This window comes from Somniosus microcephalus, chromosome 2 (assembly GCF_052327205.1).
Source record: "Somniosus microcephalus isolate GS21.2 chromosome 2, FLI_Smic_1.0, whole genome shotgun sequence".
NCBI lineage: Eukaryota > Metazoa > Chordata > Chondrichthyes > Squaliformes > Somniosidae > Somniosus > Somniosus microcephalus.
Window position 1 is genome coordinate 6,568,044 of NC_140988.1, and position 23,800 is coordinate 6,591,843.

The window sequence follows — 23,800 nt, forward strand, 5'->3', positions numbered from 1 at the left end:
TAGAAGGATATGGTGATAGGGTGAGATGAAGAGGGGTGAGAGGAGGCTGGTGTGGAGCATAAACAGCACCACTGACCAGTTGGGCCGAATGGCCTGTTTCTATGCTGTAGACTCGATGTAACCGCACTTCTGTGGCTCAAGGAGATGAGGAGACACTTTGCCATTTATTCCAACCTTGTATTGCAGTAGCATGGCCACACAGAAAGGACTAAAATATGGTGAAAGTAATTATTTCCAAACGCAGACGGGTCTGTCTAATTGAGCATTTCAGCCAAAGCCAAAGCTTTTGGCGATATTATACAAGCAGGGCCCCGCTGGACTTTGAAAATCAATAGACCGTCATCGTCAATTGGACTAAGACTAGATTGTCTTTGTTGTGGTGTGTCTTTGTAAATTGATCTGGACTTGACTCTGCAGATGGAGTGTCTCGATGTGGATGGGTTGTTCAGCAACATTGAATCGGTCCACCAGATATCTGCCAAGCTCCTGTCGATGCTGGAATATGCCGCCACCGAGGATGAACCAGAAATGCAAATGATTGGTATGTAAGCGGTGACCTGGGATATATTTGTGTTCAACAATCGGACATCCCTGTACGAACCATAGAGGTTTATACAGCAAAAGGAGGTCACTTGGCCTAAGCTGAAAAGACTGCATTTCCATAGCGCCTTTCACCAACTCGGGACGTCCCAAAGCGCTTTAGAGCCACTGAGGTACTTTTTTTGAAGTGCGGTCACTGTTGTATTGTGGGAATCTGCCCCCACTGACGTTATGCTAGAGCAATCCAACAGTAATCCCACTGCCCCCTTCTCTCCCCACAACCCTGCAGCCGCTTCTGCTTATAATATTTATCCAATTTTTCTTCACAAGATGCGACGGTCTCGGTTTCAACCCATTCTCTGTGGCAAAGCATTCCATTCCCCAATAACGCTCTGTGCAAAGAGATTTCTCGTCGCCTCCCTCTTGACTCTCTCACTTGCAATTTTAAATTGTTGACTCCTCATTACTAACTCCCCAGCCAAAGGAAATAACTTTTTCTCAATTCACTCAAAGCCGTCGTAATTTTAAAAACCTCTGTTAAACTCCTCTTAAGGGAATCAAGGGATATGGGGATTGGGCGGGAAGGTGGAGTTGAGGTGGAAGATCAGCCATGGTCTTATTGAATGGCGGAGCAGGCTCGAGGGGCCGAATGTCCAACTCCTGCTCCTATTTACAAGCCAAGGCTTCTTCGGCAGCACTTCCCAAACCTGCGACCTCTACCACCTAGAAGGACAAGGGCAGCAGGCGCATGGGAACACCATCACCTCCAAGTTCCCCTCCAAGTCATGCACCATCCTGACTTAGAAATATATCGGCCGATCCTTCATCGTCACTGGGTCAAAATCCTGGAACTCCCTCCCTAACAGCACTGTGGGAGCACCTTCACCACACGGACTGCAGCGGTTCAAGAAGGCAGCTCACCACCACCTTCTCAAGGGCAATTAGGGATGGGCAATAAATGCTAACATTGCCAGCGACGCCCACATCCCATAAACGAATAAACATTTCATGTTCTTAGACGTTTCCGCTCCAGTAGAAGCCATCCCAGTATTTCACGTCTCAACTCAAAACTATAGTTTCCACCTCTGGCATTACCCTTGAATCTATGCTGTTCTGTACGGCTCTCAAGTCCTTGCTATAGTGTGGAGTCCAAAACAGCACACGGTACTCCCACTGTGACCAATCCAATGCTTTACACAAACTTATCATTCATTCTTTACTCTTGTGCTCCATGTATGAAGCGCAAGGTGCTGTTGGCTTTTTGTATAGATTTATAGACCTGCACTTGCACGCTCAGGGAATGATGTCCTTGTTCTACAAATGCACCTCGAGGCCAGCGCATCAATATTATATTGGTACTTGTGCCAGAATTCATCAACGTTGCCATCGGGTAGAGATAAGGGCCCCTTTGGGTCTTGTGTCCTTTCTGTATTTGATTGACAATTGACAGGGAAAGTGAGAAATCGTTTAAATCTTTATTAGGAGGGGTGACTTAAAAGCTTGATCAGAGAGTTTTAAGGAAGGCCTTTAAAGGAGGAGAGAGAGGCGGAGAGGTTTAGGGAGGGAATTCCAGAGCTCAGGGCCCAGGCAGCTGAAGGCACGGCCGCCAATGGTGGGGCGAAGGGAGTGGGGGCTACGCAAGAGACCAGAATTACTCACTCTTGCTTTGGCTCGGATCAGTTAGCATGTTCTTGCAGGCTTAGTTTATTTTCTAGTATGTTTTAAGTGTGAAGGCTTGAGCCAGTTTCCAGGAGTTCTTTTGACTTACATTATCTTCACTTCTTTAAACAGGTGAAATATTTTTGCAGATTAAAACTCCTTTAGAAGAAGTTTACAAAATCTATTGTTATCATCACGATGACGCCAACAGTTTGCTTGAAACATACGACAAAGACGAAGAAATTCGGCGGCATTTAAGAAACCAGATTGAGGCTCTGAAGTAAGTGACTGGTATTGTCTGCAGTAAATGTGTCAGTCAGGGCTCAGTGGGTAGCACTCTTGCCTCCGAGTCAGAAGGTTGTGGGTTCAAAGTCCCATTTCAGAGATTTCAGGACATAATTCAGGCTGACACTCACAGTGCAGTACTGAGGGAGTGCTGCACTGTCAGAGGGGCAGTACTGAGGGAGTGCTGCACTGTCAGAGGGGCAGTACTGAGGGAGTGCTGCACTGTCAGAGGGGCAGTACTGAGGGAGTGCTGCACTGTTAGAGAGGCAGTACTGAGGGAGTGCTGCACTGTCAGAGGGGCAGTACTGAGGGAGTGCTGCACTGTCAGAGGGGCAGTACTGAGGGAGTGCTGCACTGTCAGAGGGGCAGTACTGAGGAAGTGCTGCACTGTCAGAGGGGCAGTACTGAGGGAGTGCTGCACTGTCAGAGGGGCAGTACTGAGGGAGTGCTGCACTGTCAGAGGGGCAGTACTGAGGGAGTGCTGCACTGTCAGAGGGGCAGTACTGAGGGAGTGCTGCACTGTCAAAGGTGCCATCTTTTGGATGAGACATTAAACCGAAGGCCTGTCTGCCCTCTCAGGTAGACGTAAAAGATCCCATGGCACTATTTCAGGGGCTTTCTCCCTGGTGTCCTGGCCAATATTTATCCCTCAACCAACATCAGAGGTCTCCGAGTCAGGCAGCACGCAACCAAGCGTCCAGGAATGCCCCCAACTAGAGCTGGTAATCCTAAATTGGAAGTGCCTGTTTACTGAATGACCGGGGTACTGCCCGTGTCCTCCATTGCATCTAACCTATGCTCTTTCTGATGTGGAAGTGCTTACTGAGTTCAAAGAGTCACACTCACCTGAGAATCGTAGAAATTTACGGCACAGAAGGAGGCCATTCAGCCCATCGTGTCTGTGCCGGCCGACAAAGATCTATCCAGCCTAATCCCACTTCCCAGCTCTTGGTCCGTAGCACTGCAGGTTACGGCACTTCAAGTGCATATCCAAGTACTTTTTAAATGTGATGAGGGTTTCTGCCTCTCCCACCCTTTCAGGCAGTGAGTTCCAGACCCCCACCACCCTCTGGGTGAAAAAAGTTCTCCTCAACTCCCCTCTAATCCTTCTACCAATTACTTTAAATCTCTGTCCCCTGGTTATTGACCTCTCCGCTAAGGGAAATAGGTCCTTCCTATCCACCCTATCTAAACCTTGAGGAGAGCACCAATACAAGGGTCTTAAAAAATGCACTGTGATACTTAGTAATATATCTGTTGTTAAAGTCTTGAATGTAGTATTTTTTACTGATTTTTTTTAATTTACCTTTTTTTAACCTGTTTTAATTATGGTTTATTTCTTTTAAAATTAGGAAAATATATCAGGAGCAGTAAGTATACACTTTTATTAAAACAAATTATTTGCTTCCTCCTTTCTATTTCCGATGTCCTCACTCTCTCTCTCTCTCGCTCTCTCTCTCTAAGCACACTATGATTTATGCATTAGCCCTCTCACTAACAATAACCAATATTTATTCTGTGGCTGTCAATCATCATTTGGTTGCCTGGCAACGTGACGATTAACTCAGAAGAGTAATCCCAAAAATATCTGAGTGAATATTTACCCCGAAATTATCGGTAACCCGCCAACAGAGACTGGATTATAACTTGGGCTCATTATCAAACTCTTTTTCAAAAGGAAGTTGAGTGACAGATCTGTGAATTCTGAACAATATGGAAAGTTACATGTGAAATGTAAAAAAAAATGAGATCCGCCTGGAATAAATAGAATGTGGGATCGTACAATTGTTAAATGTGTAATGGGCTACATCAGATGTGAGTTAGATAGAGTCATAGGGGGAGAAATTCGGTTGCGCCACCCATTAGCGCCTAAAGAGGTCGAGAAGTGGGGCGCTAACCAAATAGCGCCCGGGCGCAGCGAACCCTGCGCCTCTTCCCAAATTGAGCGGACATTTAGCGCCGGCGCTAAACCGTTGCGCCCGCTCACCGGCGCACACAGGTCATGACGTCATTTCAGTGTGCAACGCCCTTGGGGCGCCCTGGACTGGAAATTCAGTGGCGCCCCCCTCCGTTCCGCCTGGCGCTAACAAGGACAGGTTACCATGAACGTTTCCCAGTCGCTGTCGGGCTGGGGAGGCGCTATTTAAAGGGGACTCTTCCTGGATTGTTAGTGGTAGCCATTTTTGGACCACACCTTCTGTGAGAGAGAGAGTTGCTCAGAGAGAAACGGAGAGCCATTTCTGCAGTGAGCCAGCGCTGGCTGAGGAACATTAGCCTTCTGAACATTACTTTGCAGTTGGTAAGCTTCTCAACCGCCATAACTTTCAGTGCGCACTTACTATGGGGGCTGCATTGGATGGGAACGTCGTCCATCTCAATCATATTGACAGGGCACAGAGACGCAGGGATAGAGTGGCAGGCATGGCCAGGCAGAGGAGGGCCTACAGACGTCGGCACACAAGACCTTACGCTGCCAGGGTTTTCCGCCTACAGTTTTCGTATATCAACATGTCGGAGGAGCAGTGTTTCCGAAGGCTGCGCTTCAGTAAGGAGGTGGTCACTGAACTCTGCCACCTGCTTCAGCCAGATCTGCAGCCTCAACTAAGGTGCAGGACATCTCTGTCGGTGGCTGTGAAGATCACTGTGGCTCTAAACTTCTATGCCAGCGGCTCCTTTCAGGTCGCTGCTGGGGACATTGGCAACATCTCACAGTTCGCGGTGCATTGCTGCATCCGTCAAGTGACTAATGCCCTCTTTAAAAGGAGATGGCAGTACATCTCCTTCCTAATGACCCCGGACAAGCAACGAGAGCGCGCAGAGGGCTGCGCAAGGATAGTGGGCTTCCCCATGGTGCAGGGCGCCATTGACTGCACGCATGTGGCTTTGCGGGCGCCTCTAGAGAATGCGGAGGATTTCCGCAACCGAAAGGGGTTCCATTCTTTGAATGTGCAGCTGGTCTGTGACCACCGACAGCTGATACTCGCTGTCAATGCCCACTTTCCAGGCAGCAGCCACGACGCCTTCATCCTGCGCCCGACTTCTGTGGCAGACCTTTTCGAAGCCCTGGCTCACCCAGGAGGCTGGCTTCTCGGGGACAAGGGCTATCCTCTGTGCCCCTGGCTGATGACCCCGCTCTGTTCGCCCAGCACCCCTGCTGAAGAACGATACAACGAGAGCCATCAAGCAACCAGGAACATCATTGAGCACACAATCGGTGTGCTCAAGCAACGGTTCCGCTGTCTGGACCATTCCGGAGGAGCCCTTCAGTACTCACCTGAGCGAGTCTCACACTTCGTGGTTGTGTGTTGCATGCTGCATAACCTGGCAATCCTCAGGACCCAGCCAATGCCACCAGACATTGAAGCACCAGCAGAGGAGGAGGAGGAGGAGGAGCAGCACCAAGACGGGAGGGAGGCACAAACTGCAAGGGTCGTCCGTCAGAGGCTTATAGCAAGTCGCTTCTAGGCCCCTCTGAGGGAATGCTTTCTGCCATTCCAAGAACATGAATGGAACCGTTCTGCTAACCCTAAGCCGGTCAAGGCAACAATTAGTGCAAAGAACAGACATGGACATTGTGAATAAATAAACTTCTTTATTTAACAAAATGTGTATCCTTCCCGCATGACAAAGCAATGGAAACAAACAGCAAAACAAACAGACTGCTACATAAGTGTCTCTCACACCCTGGAGACAATGTCCAAAACATAACTGTCTCTCACACCCTGGAGACAATGTCCAAAACATAACTGTCTCTCACACCCTGGAGACAATGTCCAAAACATAACCAACATTCAGACCAGCATCCTCGGCCTTGAATGAAAGAAATAACATAATTTAGCAGCACCTCCTACTTTTTGCCCCTCGATGGTGATCTGCTTCCCTTGCGGAATTGCCCCCTTCCCGCCCTGCAGCTCCTCCGTAGTGGGACCCCAGTGGCTGCAGCTGACTGTCTGAAACTGAGACCGCAGATGCCCTTAAGGTACGGCCTGGACCAGCTCGGCCTGGAGGGCCCGGCTGCTGACTGCTCCAACTCCGCATGGGCGAAAGCAGTCTGTCCTACAGGTGGTGGCAGCTGCAGTGGAGAAGTGCCAGTGGTGGCATCAGAAATGCTGTCATCCTGAGAACAGACAGCAGCTCCCTGGTTGGCCGACACACTGGCACTCTGATGAGGCAGCACTGCAGCATGCGCAGCAATCGGCTGGTGCACAGATTGCTGGCCTGCTGTGGCGTGGTGAGGGCCCCGGGGAATCCTGCCCGATCCAGCGAGGGTGGCAGCAGTCAGTGCTCGTGTGGCCTCAATCTGCATCTGCATGAGACCAGCCACTGACTGCGTGGCAGCACTCAGCACTTGCGTGGCAGGTGCCAGTGCTTCGCCGAAGTCCTGGAGAATCCTTGCCAGTGCTGCGCCGAAGTCCTGCACACTCCTTGCCTGTGCTGCGCCGAAGTCCTGCACACTCCTTGCCTGTGCTGCGCCGAAGTCCTGGACACTCCTTGCCAGTGTCTCAATGGAGTCGGGCATCCTTGCCACTGCAGCCATGAGCTCAGTGTGCCTCAGCCCAGCCTGGGCGCTCATTTCTGCGAGGGCACGCACCTCTCCTGCGCTCTGTGCAGCAGCACTCGCGGCCCGACTTGCCCTCCGGGGAGACGGCCCCCGAGCTTCTCTACCCCCCTCGCGTTGCTGCAGGCCGCTGGGTCCTGGAGCTGCATCCTCCTCAGACCATTCCCCCCCGCTCCCCTCCAGGGAAGGTGTCTCCCCAGTATGGACATGGGCTGGATCGCCTGAGGGTGGTACGGATGGTCCGGCTTCCTCCTCCTCGTCGCCTCCAGAGTCACTCGCACTGGCAGCTTGAGGGCTCGCCTCCCGAGCTGGTGATGCAGCATCTGAAAGCAGGGAGGTTCAAGAGTGGCTTTAGCGAAAGGACAGGGTGGCAGCAAGGGATGCATGAGTGCTGCAATGCTCTGAGTTGGCTCGAGAGTGAAAAAGCATGCTGGTGTGGGGAACAAGTGGAAGTAGAGAGGTCAAAAAGGTGATGACCTTACCATTGCTGTCCACAATGCGGTCGGCATCTCCAGAGGCGACGGGGCCAATCACCCGGCTTGCCACAATCTGGTGGACTCGCTCCTCCAGGTCTGTAAGGGTCTGCAGGTGAGGCCGGCCTCCTCCGGTCCGATGCTGTTGCCTTTTATTATTGGCCAGCTTGGCCTGCAAGAAAAAGGATGGGGTGTGAGGAAACCTACAGCCCTGATCTGGGATGACATGCCTCCCATGGTCGATTACCCCTTACATTATGCTGCCCTGATCTGGGATGACATGCCTCCCATGGTCGATTAGCCCTTACATTATGCACAGAGCTGAATGTGCATGTGTGTTTCCAGAAAGGGCCATGGGTGCTGGATGACTGCTGGCCATTGGGGCTTGGCACACCCTCTGGCCATAAAGTGAGGTCCAGATGGAGGGATGAAGATGATTCTGAAAAAGGCACTCACCCTGACGACACGAGTGAGGTCGTTGAACTTCTTCCTGCATTGCACAGGAGTCCTGGGAACCATGCTGCTGGAGGTGACTCTGTTGGAAACCTCCCTCTAAGCTCTGCGATAGTCACTGTGTTGAGGCCTCCTGCCATTCTCTGGGTAGAGCACAGATCGCCTGCGCTCCACTGCACCAACCAGAGCATCCAATGCCCCCTCGCTGAAGCGCGGCGCTCTCTCCCTGGCCCTCTCCATGTTCAAGCACTTGTCGATGCCACAGATAGATGACCGCCGAGTTTGAAGCCTACTTTGTTTGGATGATCAGCCATGATCTCATTGAATGGCGGAGCAGGCTCGAGGGGTCGAATGGCCTACTCCTGCTCCTATCTTCTATGTTTCTATGTATCTGCTTCCACCGCCCTTTCAGGCAGCGCATTCCAGATCACAACAAGTTTGTTGTGATTGAATTGACTGATAATTGTTGATTAATTTTCACACATTTCAATTGACCCACAGCCTCAACAGCTTTTTTGGGAGGAGTGTTCCAGATTTCCACTCCCATTTGTGGGGAAGTGCTTCCTGACATCATCCCTGAACGGCCTGGCTCTAATTTTAAGGTTACGCCCCCTTATTCTGGACTCCCCCCACCGGAGGAAATAGTTTCTCTCTCTCTCTACCCTATCAAATACTTCAATCATCTTAAAACACCTCAAGGGGCTGAATGATCTACTCCTGTTCCTAACTATCCAAAATTATGTAACACTTTGACTATAATTGTGTTTGTAAGTAAAAAGGGGATCGCATTGTACACCTAACGATTTCTGTTTGTGTGTGTGTCTCTCTGTTTCCAGAGGGAAATCCACCTTGTTAGACATGGGGTCTCTGCTTATTAAGCCAGTGCAGCGAGTGATGAAGTACCCGCTGTTATTGAGCGAGCTTTACAAATCTACCCCAGAGTTACACGCGGACCGCAAACCAGTTGAAGATGCGTTGGCCGCAGTGAAGCAAATCAATGCGAACATCAACGAATTTAAGAGGAGGAAGGATCTGGGTAAGGAGATCATTCAACAACAAAAAAATGTCATTCATCGTCATAAATACTTAGATATTAAATTTTATGAGAGTTACTTATCACCGGTTTTGAGGAAAGAAATTGCCTGGAGTTCTCAGCCATTTTGTCCAACAATGTGACTGAAGTTTCTCCCCAGAGTAAATAAGACTTTCAATCAGAATCCATAGAATAGAATCATAGAATGGTTACAGCACAGAAGGAGGCCATTCGGCCCGTCGAGCCCGTGCCAGCTCTCTGCAAGAGCACTTCAGCTTGTCCCACTCCCCCGCCCTTTCCCCGGAGCCCTGCAAATTTTTTTCCTTCAGGTACTTATCCAATTCCCTTTTGAAAACGGTGATTGAATCTGCCTCCAACACCCTTTCAGGCAGTACATTCCAGATCCTAACCACTCACTGCGTAAAACAGTTTTTCCTCATGTCGCCTTTGGTTCTTCTGCCAATCACCTTAAATCTGTGTCCTCTGGTTCTCGACCCTTCCACCAATGGGAACAGTTTCTCTCTATCTACTCTGTCCAGACCCCTCATGATTTTGAACACCTCTATCAAATCTCCTCTCAATCTTCTCTGCTCCAAGGAGAACCCCAGCTTCTCCAGTCTATCCACGTAACTGAAGTCCCTCATCCCTGGAATCATTCTCGTAAATCTTTTCTGCACCCTCTCTAAGGCTTTCAAATCCTTCCTAAAGTGCGGTGCCCAGAATTGGACACAATACTCCAGTTGAGGCCGAACCAGTGTTTTATAAAGGTTCATCATAACTTCCTTGCTTTTATACTCTATGCCTCTATTTATGAAGCCCAGGATCCCGTATGTTTTTTTAACCGCTTTCTCAACCTGCCCTGCCACCTTCAACGATTTGTGCTCGTATACCCCCAGGTCTCTCTGTTCCTGCACCCCCTTTAGGATTGTACCCTTTAGTTTATATTGCCTCTCCTCGTTCTTCCTACCAAAATGTATCACTTCGCACTTTTCTGCGTTAAATTTCATCTGCTACATGTCCGCCCATTCCACCAGCCTGTCTATGTCTTCTTGAAGTCTATCACTCTCCTCCTCACTGTTCACTATACTTCCAAGTTTTGTGTCTTCAAATTTTGAAATTGCGCCCTGTACACCCACATCCAAGCCAGCCACAATTGCAGACAATTACAACCCAAAGTCTGACTGAGGAGAATATTATTTAAACTTTTTGGAAAAGATTTTGTGCAATTCGATTGGTGAAGTAACACAAGTTGCAAACTAACCAATGAAGAAGCAGATTGACGCAGACCCTGAAAATCCGTGACCGTGCTGGTGGATTTGGGGGTGAGTGTGGGCGGAACCCAGAGTCGCACCCGTTTACACCGAGTCTCCGCCCATTCCAGTAGCAGGTGAGGTTTCCTGCTGGGAGAGGCAGCTCTTGTGCCCTCTCGTGTCTGCTCCCTTGCTCGTCCCCCCTTCCGCTCCCTCCATTGTCTGTCCCCCTTGTCCGCCCTCCCCCTCCCCGCCCCTGTCCAGACCAGAGACCACGTACACACTTAACCAACGGAAGATCCCGCAAGCCTTGCAGATTTCCGCACCCACATTCCCGCCACACGCTCCCAGCAGGGGAAGCTCCACGCCAGATTGCAAATTTGTAAGGTTTACCCCATTGAGGCATCTCTGAAATTAATTCATTGCGATGTAAAATTCTTTTCAAACTTGGTTCCCTGGTGTTTATTGACTTGTCTAAAAATCTAGAAGAAAAGGTTTAGATTATCCCCATCAGCTGAGAAACTAGTGTCAATGTTGGATTGGCCAATGTGAAGCGCACTTAGAGTGGTATAACCCGGGGCGGGGGGAGGGGGCAGTGGTATAACCCGGGGCGGGGTGAGGGGGTAGTGGTATAACGCGGGGAGGGGGTGGGGGAGGGGGCAGTGGTATAACCCAGGGGAGTGGGGGTAGAGCAGTGGTATAACCCGGGGGAGGGGGAGGGGGCAGTGGTATTAGCCGGGGGGGGAGGGGCAGTGGTATAACCCAGGGGAGTGGGGGGAGAGCAGTGGTATAACCCGGGGGAGGGGGGAAGGGGTCAGTGGTATAACCCGGGGGGGGGGGGGAAAGGGGTCAGTGGTATAACCCGGGGGGGGGGGAAGGGGTCAGTGGTATAACCCGGGGGGGGGGAAGGGGTCAGTGGTATAACCCGGGGGGGGGGAAGGGGTCAGTGGTATAACCCGGGGGGGAAGGGGTCAGTGGTATAACCCGGGGGGGGAAGGGGTCAGTGGTATAACCCGGGGGGGGTGGGGGGAAGGGGGTCAGTGTTCTAACCCGGGGGGGGGAAGGGGTTAGTGGTATAACCCGGGGGGGAAGGGGTCAGTGGTATAACCCGGGGGGGAAGGGGTCAGTGGTATAACCCGGGGGGGAAGGGGTCAGTGGTATAACCCGGGGGGGGAAGGGGTCAGTGGGGGGAAGGGGTCAGTGGTATAACCCAGGGGAGTGGCGGGGGGGGAGAGCAGTGGTATAACCCGGGGGGGGGGGGAAGGGGTCAGTGGTATAACCCAGGGGAGTGGCGGGGGGGAGAGCAGTGGTATAACCCGGGGGGGGGGGAAGGGGTCAGTGTCAGTGTTCTAACCCGGGGGGTGTCGGGGGAGGGGCAATGGTATAGCCCGGGGGAGTGGGGGGAGGGGCAGTGGTATAACCTGGGGGAAGGGGGCAGTGGTATTACCGGGTGGTGGGGGGGGGCGGGTAGAGAGCAGTGGTGTAACCCGGGGGAGTGGGGGTGGGGCAGTGGTGTAACCCGGAGGGGGAGGGGCAGTGGTATAACCCGGGGGAGTGGGGGTGGGGCAGTGGTGTAACCCAGAGGGGGAGGGGCAGTGGTATAACCCAGGGCGGGGAGGAGTGCAGTGGCATAACCCAAGGGGGGTTGAACAGCAAACTGTGGCCCTTGGGCCCTGACTCTTCCTAGGCCTTGCGATATGACCATTGAAGACCAAGCAAATCTGTTCTTGTTGTATTTGTATATCTTTCTTGCTGCTTTGTTCCATTGGAATTTTGTGTCTGGTGGCTTGCTGAATGAATCTAAAATCAGAACGTCCGGTTCTGTACGTATCTGTAGCTGGAGGTACAAGCAGATTAATGGCAACATGGGACTTTAGATGCAGCTCCTAAGGCTATGTGATCCAGACAATATATGGACCAAAAAGACAATAGCCGTGGACACACCTGCAGTAGATTGAGTCACCATGCGATGATGGTGGAACTCGACCAAATGATCGGGAGAAAATCGGGTAAATCCAGTTCAGTAGAGGCAGCTGGGTCAAGTGTTGAGTGGAGTCCCCAAGAGTCAAACCCCACCCATCCCACCTTCTGCTGGAGCTGAGGTTTCAAAAACCTCTCCTAAGAAACACGCACGTAAAGTTTCCTACAATAGTACTAATTTTTTTTACTTGCAACCTGCTCCTTAGTGATGAAGTACAAGAAAAGTGATGAGGATGGGTCTCTAAGAGATAAGCTGTCCAAGGTGAACATTCGGTCGATCAGGAAGAAGTCTAACCGCGTCACCAGTTATCTGAAGATCCTGACTGGAGGGGAGCCGCAGGTATTGTCCACGTTATTCAGGCATTTTAAGCACTAGACGTATTTGACCCTGAGCTGACCTTCTGACCCCCATATCCGCTCCATCACCAACACCTACCTCCACCTCCGTAACATCGCCCGTCCCCGTCTCTGCCTCAGCCTATCTGCTGCTGATACCCTCATCCGTACCTCCCAGACTCGACTATTCCAACGCTCTCCTGGCCGGACACCCATCTTCCACCCTCCGTAAACTTCAGGACAGCCAAAACTCTGCTGCTCGTGTCCTGACTCACACCGAGTCCCGTTCACCCATCACCCCACCCTGTGCTCACTGACCTACATTGGCTCCCGTTCACCCATCACCCCACCCTGTGCTCACTGACCTACATTGGCTCCCGGTCCAGCAACGCCTCGAATGTAAAATTCTCATCCTCGTACTCAAATCCCTCTGTGGACTCGCCTTTCCCTATCTCTGTAACCTCCTCCAGCCCTACAACCCTCCGAGATCTCTGCGCTCCTCCAATTCTGGTCTCTTGTGCCTCCATGATTTCCTTTGCCCTACCATTGGTGGCCGTGCCTTCAGCTGCCAAGGCCCGAAGCTCTGGAATTCCCAGTCCAAACCTCTCTACCTCTCTCCTCCTTTAAGACGCTCCTTAAAACCGACCTCTTTGACCAAGCTTTTGGTTGTCTGTCCTGATATTTCCTTATTGTTAAATCCGTGAATCTTAAGGTATGGTGTTCTTCAATAAATAGACAGAGGCTGCAGATGAACAATCAACAGGTGTTTACTGAATGAGGGTATTCTAAAAAAACTAACAGTACAGATCCCTACTCAGGGTTTATATACAGGTGTGGTCACTGCCGGTACTACAGTATACAGGAGCTGTAAAAGTAGTTCTCCTCTTAAAGGTACATACACTACACTTATGTGTCAATTTTTGTCTGATTTAGCTCCTGTGAAGCGCCTTGGGACATTTTACTCTGTGAAAGGCACTATATAAATGCAAGTTGTTGTTTTTATATAGATTTAGCATTACATCTCGAATTTCATTCTATACTGCTTGCCATAACACCCAGTAGTCCATTAGCTCTTTTATGACCTTATGAACTTGAGGTGCTACTTTTAACGTTTTGAGCCTGGACCCTCTCACCTCTCAGCTCTTCCATGTTGCCTGCTCTTCCCCATTCAAAGTATAATTACTTTTATATTTTTGCCGCCTCCCATTTCCAAACACTGAATTCCATCTGGCATCTTTTTGCCCATTCTGCCATCTTATCAATATCCCCATGCAGGTTCCTGTGGTCCTCAGAATAATTTACATTGCCTCCTATTTTTGGATCGTCTGCAGGTTTTGGCACTCCTCCCTCTAGCCCTATATCCAAGTCCGTCCTATAGCTGATAAAGGAACAATAGCCGGGCTTGACAGCTGCTTTAAGGCTTTACCTGGAGGCTAGTTTTGTGAACGCAATGCTCATCCTGGGCGGACAGGAGATGCTAAACGTGGAACTCCTTGGATTGAATTGGATCCAAGATGGCTTCTACAGCAATGGGAGGTTGAAACGGAGTTGATTTTCTGTGGCAGATTTGGTAATCCCATTACCTGAGCCAAGCAGTATTCCAGGGTGTGGTTAATGATCAATCATCTGCTCAGATGCCTTGATGGTACCTGGAAGAATAGGAACCTTGCCGCTAGGAATTGGGGGAATCCCTAAGTCTTGGCTTTTGCTAATCAGCACCTTAAGTTTGCTCTGCTTATATAATTAGTGTGTATCACTACTGGGAGAAAGTATGGACTGTACAATCAAACAAACAAACTATTATCACTCTTGTGGTGATAGCTCACCAATAAACAAAATCGCAGCCAGATCATTGGGGGAACGGCGCCCAGTGACTTCCTCAAAGGGATGTTGTGAAACTTCATGGGGCAAGTCTGCCCAAGTAGCTCTTGCTCTATCCTGAGCATGTGCTCACAGGTAGAGCCTGAGAATCAGCTCATCTACATTTCTTCTAATATAGTAGACATAGAGAAGATTAGGCACTTTACAGCCTTCCGGACTCAATATCGAGTTCAACAATTTCAGATCATAACCTCGGCCCCTATTACATTTGTACATATATTTATTATCCACACCTTTGTTTTGTGCCCTTCCCCCTTTTTCTCTCTCCCACATGGCAGCTGTCTCCCATTCTGCCAGCGCATTTCACACCTCATCTAGAGCCGTCTTTTGTCTCCACTAGTCCGATCACCATCTCGTCTGGTTTTGAATACCTCTTAATGTCTCCATTTCTCTTTTGTTCTCTCATCCCCATTTCCCAGCCCCCAAACTGGCCTTTTAATCTGTTTCATTTCCTGTGTTTTTTCAGTCCTGACGAAGGGTTTCGACCTGAAATGCTGACTCTCTTTCTCTCTCCACGGATGTTGCCTGGCCTGCTGAGTTTTTCCAGCATTTTCTGTTGTTATTATAGAGAAGATGCTTCCACTTGTGGGGGGAGTCCAAAACTAAAGTCCAAAACTAGAGGCCATAAATATAAGATTGTAGGAGTCTCTGCACTCCTAACAAAAACACTGTGAACTAAACTGGTAGTTAACAAACTTAGTTTAATGCACTGAAAGTATTACAAAACAAGAAACACAGGAGAAACTCCAAACAGGTCTGTACACTAGCTCACTCCACGAGGACTAACTGGAAATGCCCTCCAACCCTGATGTCATGACGTCATCACGTTTCCCGCCGTTGGGAACGTCACGTGTCCCACGTGATGACGTCATCGCGTCAGATCGCGATTTTATCGATCCCGCGCTGTTTAAACAGGGCAAACATTAAAAGGTAACAATAATGATTAAAGACAATTGTACAAGTTACTGTGAGAGTCTCTTTGGTGGTGCCACATACGCCCCCCCAGAATTGTCTTTAATGAGGAAAGTCAATCGCCGAGGAGGTCAGACAAACCTGTTTGACCGACTCCTAAATTCTCGGAGTCGCCGATCGCCATCGTGGCCGCGGGGGACGCACCGGATCCGGTGTTCTTGACTCGCGGCGGTCTGTTCGACAGTCTGGGCACGAAACTACACGGTGGTCGGCAGCAGCAGGCCTTCGGGCCGAAACGAGTGTGGTAGTAACAGTAACCGGCCGTCGGAGGCGCCGGGGCTGGGGCCGGGCCCCTCGGGGCGGGGCGTTGCGCGATGGCGCAGTATTGTTGCCGGACCGCGTAAATTTTATCCGCCTCTTCGGTGAGCGCAATGCAGTCCCCGGTGTCCGATCTGGCGAGGGCTGCCCGGACGTGTTCGGGCAGCTGCGTAAGGAACAGCTCGCGGAACAGGAAACATGGGGGTTCGGACCCCAGGAGCGTCAGTATGTGGCTCATTAGTTCCGAGGGTTTGGAGTCACCTAACCCTGGTAGTGTCAGTAAGCGGCGAGCGCGCTCCACCTTGGTAAGGCCAAATTCCTGCAGCAGCCGAGTCTTGATGGCTACATACTTGTCAGCATTCGGGGGGTTCTCCAGAAGGCTGATGATCCTCGACGGCGTCGAGCTATCAAGGGCGGAGACCACGTACAAATATCGGGTCTGGTCCTGCACGATGTTGCAGAGTTCAAACTGCGCCTCGGCCTACACAAACCAGGAGGCCGCCTGTTGTTCCCAGAATTGGGGGAGCTTCAAGGCCACAGCGTTGGCATCCATCACTGGCCTGCGTTCCGTGTCCACCGCGAAAAACGATCGCGAGAATTCGGGGTCACCAATGTAGGAGTCTCTGCACTCCTAACAAAAACACTGTGAACTAAACTGGTAGTTGACAAACTTAGTTTAATGCACTGAAAGTATTACAAAACAAGAAACGCAGGAGAAACTCCAAACAGGTCTGTACACTAGCTCACTCCACGAGGACTAACTGGAAACGCCCTCCAACCCTGACGTCATCACGTCATTACGTTTCCCGCCGTTGGGAACGTCACGCGTCATCGCGTCAGATCACGATTTTATCGATCCCGCGCTGTTTAAACAGGGCAAACATTAAAAGGTAACAATAATGATTAAAGACAATTGTACAAGTTACTGTGAGAGTCTCTTTGGTGGCTTTGCCACAAGATAGTCATTTATAAATTCAATAGGGAATTCATGAGAAACTTCTTTACCCAGAGAGTGGTGAGAATGTGGAACTCGCTACCACAGGAAGTAGTTGAGGCGAATAGTATAGATGCATTTAAGGGGAAGCTGGATAAACACATGAGGGAGAAAGGAATAGAGGGTATGTTGATGGGGTGAGATGAAGTAGGGTGGGAGGAGGCTCGTGTGGAGCAGAAACACCGGCACGGACCCGTTGGGCCGAATGGCCTGTTTCTGTGCTGGAAATTTTATGTAATTCTGTGTAAAACACCCAGCCCGTGATTCTTCGACCATAGTCAGATAATTGCGACAGGCACCCCCAATTAATGTTCCCGCTAAGCTGCGCGGGTGTGCAGCGGTCTGGATGTCCCACGCATGCGCGAAAATTTGAATGGGCCGTGCGGCCAGTTAAAGTGACCGTACATGAAAAAAATTACAGGGAACATTGCTCCCAATGTGTGCTCAGTGCAAACTCATTGGAACGTTTGCCCCTAAATCCAAGTTCTCTGTGCTTATATAATTAGTGTGTATGTCCTTGCCCCCTCTCCCGATAGGGACATACGCTGATTATAGAAGCATAGAAACTTTAGGTACTGATTAGCAAGAGCCATGGCTTAGGGACCCCAAATTTGCTCACACACACTGCTGGAGTTTAACTGGCTAAAAACTCAGAGCTTAGCAACAAAGAAGCACTGGCAAGCTTCTGCTGCCTGTCCAGCCCTGACCACCTTGGCTGGCTGAGTATTGACTTGCAAATGTTGTCTGCAGCTGAGCTGGAAGAATCTGTGCAACTGATAGGATTATGGCTTATCCGCTGCCAAATTGGAAATGCCCTCTTGTGCGTGCACTTGTATAAATTGTACTTGGTTTCAGGTCAAAGACGAGACATTCGATAGAGAAGAGAAAACGTTTCGAAACTTGGAGAAGGCGGTGAGACTTTGTGCAAAGAATACTTCCTGCTACCTTCAAAACATTCAGGTACATTTTGAGTTGATTACTTAACAATGCTTTACCCAACTTTGTGTAGGTGACTGAAGTTATTGTAGTCACAGCCACTTTTGTGACCTATTTTATGTGTAAGCTATAGAGAACTGAGCTGCCTCTCCTTCAGTGGTAAAACGTGTTCAGGCCGTTAATTTAATTAATTTTACACGGGTACAACAACAACCTGCATTTATATAGCAAAAAGAAAATACTGCAGATGCTGGAAATCTGAAATAAAAACAGACAATGCTGGAGATACTCAGCAGGTCAGGCAGCACCTGTGAAGAGAGAAACAGGGTTAATGTTTCAGGTCGATGACCTTTCGTCAGAACTGGAAAAAAGCAGGAAATGGGACAGATTTTTCAGCAAGTGTAGGGGCTGGGAAATGGGGGAGGGGATGAAAGAACAAAAGGGAAGGTCTGTGATAGGATAGAAGGCAGGAGAGGTTAAGAGACATTAAGAGATATTCAAGGCGAGAGGAGATGGTAATGGGACAGGTTAAGAAACAAAGGATGGCTCGAGATGAAGTGTGAATTGCGCTGGTAGAATGAAAGACAGCTGCCCTGTGAGGGAGAAGAAAAAAAAGTGTGGATAAAAAGTATATGATAGGGGCCGAAGTTATGATCTGAAATTGTTGAACTCTATGTTGAGTCCAGAAGGCTGTAAAGTGCCTAATCGGAAGATGAGGTGCTGTTCCTCGAGCTTACGCTGAGCTTCCGTGGAACAATGTAAGAGGCCGAGGATGGTGATGCCTGAGTGCGAATGGGGCGGAGAATTGAAGTGACAGGCGACTGGAAGCTTGGGGTCCCCCTTACGGACTGAACGGAGGTGTTCCGCAAAGTGGTCACCCAATCTGCGTTTGGTCTCCCCACTGTAGAGGAGACCACATCGTGAGCAGCGAATACAGTATACTAGATTGTGAGAAGTACAAGTAAATCGCTGTTTCACCTGGAAGGAGTGTTTGGGGCCCTGGACAGTGGGAAGGGGGGAGGTATAAGGGCAGGTGTTACATCTCCTGCGCTTGCACGGGAAGGTGCCGGGCGAAGGGGAAGGGGTGTTGGGGGTGATAGAGGAGTGGACCAGGGTGTCGCGCCTTTAACATAGTAAAACATCCCAAGGCGCTTCATAGGAGCGATTATCAAACTAAATTTGACACCGAGCCACATAACGAGACATTAGGGCAGGTGACCAAAAGCTTGGTCAAAGAAGTAGGTTTTAAGGAGGATCTTACAGGAGGAGAGAGAGGCGGAGAGGTTTAGGGAGGGAATTCCAGAGCTCGGGGCCCAGGCAGCTGAAGGCACAGCCGCCAATGGTGGAGCGATGGAAATCAGGGGATGCTCAAGAGGCCAGAATTGGAGGAGTGCAGAGATCTTGGAGGATTATAGGGCTGGAGGAGATACAAAGATAGGGTAGGGTGAGGCCATGGAGGGATTTGAAAACGAGGATGAGAATTTTAAAATTGAGGCGTTGCTGGACCGGGAACCAATGTAGCGTACAGTAAGCTTATCTACTAGACGCAGGTTACAGGCATATTAAGAACGAAACATGGGATGACAAAAGACCATTTAGCTCAACAGACTTGCATGGACAATACCCCAGTTATTGAATCTTGGGAGAGCTTGGTCTGAATAAGCTTGGTTTGACTTTTTGATCCCTGCACACAGATGCATTAAAGTCACATTTTTGGCCCTTTTTCTTTGTGTTCTCTGTTGGGGAAACGCACCAACTTTTCTCTGTACCTTTTATGGAAACACCGATGTATGTTTCTCAGTGTGTTTAAAACTAATGCACAACTGAGTGGCCCTAAAAGAGCGCCTGGAAAACCTTTGAAAAATCGCTGGTGAACAAGCTAAACACTTAAATATCACAAATTACAGGAGCAATTTATCTGTCCAAGTACGAAACTTCTGCGTGAAACGGTAGAAAAAGAAAGACTTGCACTTCTACAGCACCTTTCACGGCCTCAGGAAAGACCCTTTACCAAATCCTAGGGATGGAGTCATCTACATGGTCAAGGAAATCTTGCAGAGTTGCATCAGTGGCACCCAAACCGCTTAACAGCCAATGAAGTACTTTTGAAGTGTAGCCACTGTTGTAATGTTGGAAATGTGGCAGCTAATTTTGCGCACAGCAAGCTCCCACAAACACCAATGTGATAATGACCCGATAATCTGTTTTAGTGATGTTGGTTGAGGGATAAATATTGGCCAGGACACCGGGGAGAACTCCCCCCTGCTCTTCTTCAAAATAGTGGCCGTGTGAACTTTTACGTCCACCTGAGAGGGCAGACGGGGCCTCGGTTTAACGTCTCATCTGAAAGATGGCACCTCCGACAGTGCAGCGCTCCCTCAGCACTGCCCCTCCGACAGTGCGGCACTCCCTCAGTACTGCCCCTCCGACAATGCAGCGCTCCCTCAGTACTGACCCTCCGACAGTGCAGCACTCCCTCAGTACTGCCCCTCCGACAATGCAGCACTCCCTCAGTACTGCCCCTCCGACAGTGCGGCGCTCCCTCAGTACTGACCCTCCAACAGTGCAGCGCTCACTCAGTACTGCCCCTCCGACAGTGCGGCGCTCCCTCAGTACTGACCCTCCAACAGTGCAGCGCTCCCGCAGTACTGCCCCTCTGACAATGCAGCACTCCCTCAGTACTGCCCCTCCAACAATGCAGCACTCCCTCAGTACTGCCCCTCCGACAATGCAGCACTCCCTCAGTACTGCCCCTCCGACAGTGCGGCGCTCCCTCAGCACTGCCCCTCCGACAGTGCGGCTCTCCCTCAGTACTGCCCCTCCGACAGTGCAGCGCTCCCTCAGTACTGCCCCTCCGACAGTGCAGCGCTCCCTCAGTACGGCACTGGAGTGTCAGCCTAGATTTTTGTGCTCTGGTTTCTGGCATGGGACAACCTTCTGACTCGGACGAAAGTGCTACCCACTGAGCCACGGCCGACACTATGTAACAAAGCCAGGTTTCCAGACGGAGATCAGCAGCTGGTGCTGGATGCCCTATTAGGACACAAGAGAGTGGCAGAGGGACAAGCCAACCCATAACCAGAGAGTCAAATAGGCATGAGAAGCATGGGGTCGTGTACCTGCAGGAGCCCGATGGGTAAAATGGAAAAAGGTATCTGACCTCCAGAAAAGATGCCCAGCTCTTCGGATCACTCCTGAGGACCGAACAAAAGAAAAGTTTGCAAAGATAACTCCAGAGGGATTCCCTGCTCAGGCCTGAGTTAAAATTACAGTCGGGTCTCAATGATGTCATTGGGCCGCAACATGCATATGTAAAGAAGGACCCTGTTGGCTCCGGGCGCCTGTCCTTACTGCCTGGCTCAGGAGAGCAGCTTAAAATTGCAGATGCTGCGATCGTGGCGGCTTTCGGACAGGCAAGAGCCAGGGGCAATTTTAACTGCCCCACCCGCCAGGTTTCTGCTGAGCGAGTGGGGTTAAAATCATCCACTATGGCCCCGAAATTCCTGGGGGTTCACCCCATCGACGCAAGTGTGGCACCTGACCTATTCCCAGACCTGAGACCCTTTACCAAATCCTAGGGACGGAATCATCTACATGGTCAAGGAAGTCTTGCAAAGTCGCACCAGTGGCACCCACACTGATCCAACCTGATGGAGTGACCCACACTACAAGTCCATAGTGGGGCTTGAACCCTTAAAGAAAGGAAAACTTGCATTTATATAACGCCATGCACGACCTCAGGATGTCCTGAAGCACTTTAATGAAGTACTTTTGACGTGTAGTCACTGTTGTAATGTGGGAAACGTGACAGCCAGTTGGTGCACATCAAGCTCCCACAAACAGTAATGTGATAATGATCAGATAATCTGTTTTTAGTGATGTTGGTTGAGGGATAAATATTGGGCCCAGGACACCGGGGAGAACTCCCCTGCTCTTCTTTGAAATAGTGCCGTGGGATCTTTTACATCCACCTGAGCATCTGACCTGGGGGTGAGAGTTCTACCAACCGAGCCAAGCTGACACTGGACAAGTAAATGTTTATCCGTTGCCTTTCACTGTGCTTGGCCAGAGTCGGAAAGATTCAGACAAAATTCCAAAGTCCAACCGCATTTTATATGTAGTCAGTGAGGCGAAACTAACCTCTGGTTACAGAAAGACCCGCACAGCATTTGTACATCTGGGAGTGGAAAGAAATGGCCATTTGTAAAGAGTTGAAGTTGGAATGAAACGTGGGCCCACTTGTCTCATTCCTGCTTGCACTGTTGTATTCCAAAATAACAGAAAATGCTGGAGATACTCAGCAGGTCCAGGCAGCATCTGTGGAGAGAGAAACAGAGTAAACGTTTCAGGTCGATGACCTTTCGTCAGAACTGCAAGAAGTTAGAGATTTAACAGTTTTACTACGTTAAAGGTGTGATATGAATGCAAGTTTTTGTTGTGTAAGAGGATTGCTGGTGATCAGAGGACGCAAGCTTTCTAGTTCTCGCCTCACTGGTTAGTAGTCTGTGTGGACAGGTTTAACCACGCGACGACAGGACTGTGGGGATTGGTTCATTCTGCGTGACATATTAACTGGGTAACTTGCAGCACTCCAATACAAATGAAACACTGCTCAGTAACTCCACAACATGAAGTCTTAAAACCTACCTCTGTGATCAGGCTTTTGGTCACCTGTCCTAATATCTCCTTCTGTGGCTCGGTGATGAATTTTGTTTGATAATCGTTCCTGTGAAGCGCCTTGGGACGTTTTACTACGTTAAAGGCGCTGTGTAAATGCAAGTTGTTGTTGTTGTTTACTGTGAGTGTGGAATTGGCCTCGTGGAGTGAGTCACTACACTCCATTTAAACGTAACTATTAGTGATTGAACCCAAGTCATGAGCAGTTCTTCAGCTGCCAGCTTTTACGACTTGTACCATACTACAGTAATCAGCATCTGTCACCCACCCTGTCAATAAAAGAGCAACGGGCTTAGTTTAGAGGAAAAGTCAAGTCAAACGCCTGCATTTTGCAGCCTCTTCATAGAATCATGCAGCACAGAAGGAGGCCATTCGGCCCATCGTGCCTTTGCTGTCTCTTTGAAAGAGCTCGCCAATTAGTCTCACTCCCCCCTGCTCTTTCCCCAGAGCCCTGCAAATTATCCCCTACAATTATTTATCCAATTCCCTTTTGAAGGTTTCTATTGAATCTGCTTCCACCGCCCTTTCAGGCAGCGCGTTCCAGATCACAACAACGCGCTGCATAAATTTTTTTTCCCTCGTCTCACCTCAGGTTCTTTGGCCAATCACCGTAAATCTGCGCCCTCTGGTTACCAGCCCTCCTGCCACTGGAAACGGTTTCTCCTTATTTACTCTGTCATGATTTTGAACACCTCTGTCAAAGGTGATATCAGAGCCTCGATTGTGCACTCGAGCTTTGGACATGCTTTCCCCAGAGCCCTGCTAATTTTCCCCCTTCAAGTCTTATTTTTTTTAAGTCGCTTTGAACAGAAGAATAATTACAGGAAACTTTTTTTTATCCGGCACCGACGGGACCGACGTGGTGCCGGTTCATCAAAAATTCCGGATAACCGAACGCTATAGTAAAAGATACGGAGAGCCGAGAGCTCCGTATAAAGCAACAAACCCTGTTGCTTAGCAACATGTTCAGAACAATGGCCACAAGTTCCAAGCGTCTCTGTAGCTTAGCAACAGCTGCAGCCACACCCTTGCACAGCAACAGATCGAGGAAGGCAAGTAATAAAACTTACCTGAACCTACTCCTGAATTTTGCCGGTTAACCGAGATTTCCGGTTATTTAGGTGCCGGTAAATCGAAAGTTTCCTGTATTGTGTTTTGCAGTTGCTAATGTTTGATCATTTGCTTATTTTCTTGCCCAGGATGGGATGCTATTAGCTGTTCAGAATGTCCATAGCCTTCACAGAACCTTACAAGATTCCAACCATAGCAATGGCGACTCTCTTCAGGAACTGAAGAACTATCAAAATTCCTTTGAAAGTTTTGTAAGTATTGTACGCGCCATTATAACTCCCTTCAAGTCAGGGCTGCCAACCCTCCAGGATTGCCCTGGAGACTCCAGGAATTAAAGACTGATCTCCCAGACACTGACTGGGAGCAAAAACCCAGGAGAAAAATCATATTAAAATGGTGTGTTTTTTCCTTCATTTTGTTTAAGCATGTTTGTTTATTGGTTAT

At 49.6% G+C, this 23,800-nt stretch overlaps 1 protein-coding gene across 1 annotated transcript in view; it reads left to right on the forward strand.

The window, feature by feature from the left end:
* arhgef38 (Rho guanine nucleotide exchange factor (GEF) 38) overlaps positions 1-23,800 on the forward strand; it is a 114,302-nt gene that overhangs the window by 57,353 nt on the left and 33,149 nt on the right. Inside the window, exons 3-9 of the mRNA XM_086006115.1 lie at positions 418-541; positions 2,332-2,479; positions 3,837-3,854; positions 8,805-9,004; positions 12,438-12,571; positions 17,528-17,632; positions 23,485-23,607. Of these exons, the coding sequence (XP_085862241.1) occupies positions 418-541; positions 2,332-2,479; positions 3,837-3,854; positions 8,805-9,004; positions 12,438-12,571; positions 17,528-17,632; positions 23,485-23,607 (852 nt within the window). The remainder of the gene's footprint in view (positions 1-417; positions 542-2,331; positions 2,480-3,836; positions 3,855-8,804; positions 9,005-12,437; positions 12,572-17,527; positions 17,633-23,484; positions 23,608-23,800) is intronic.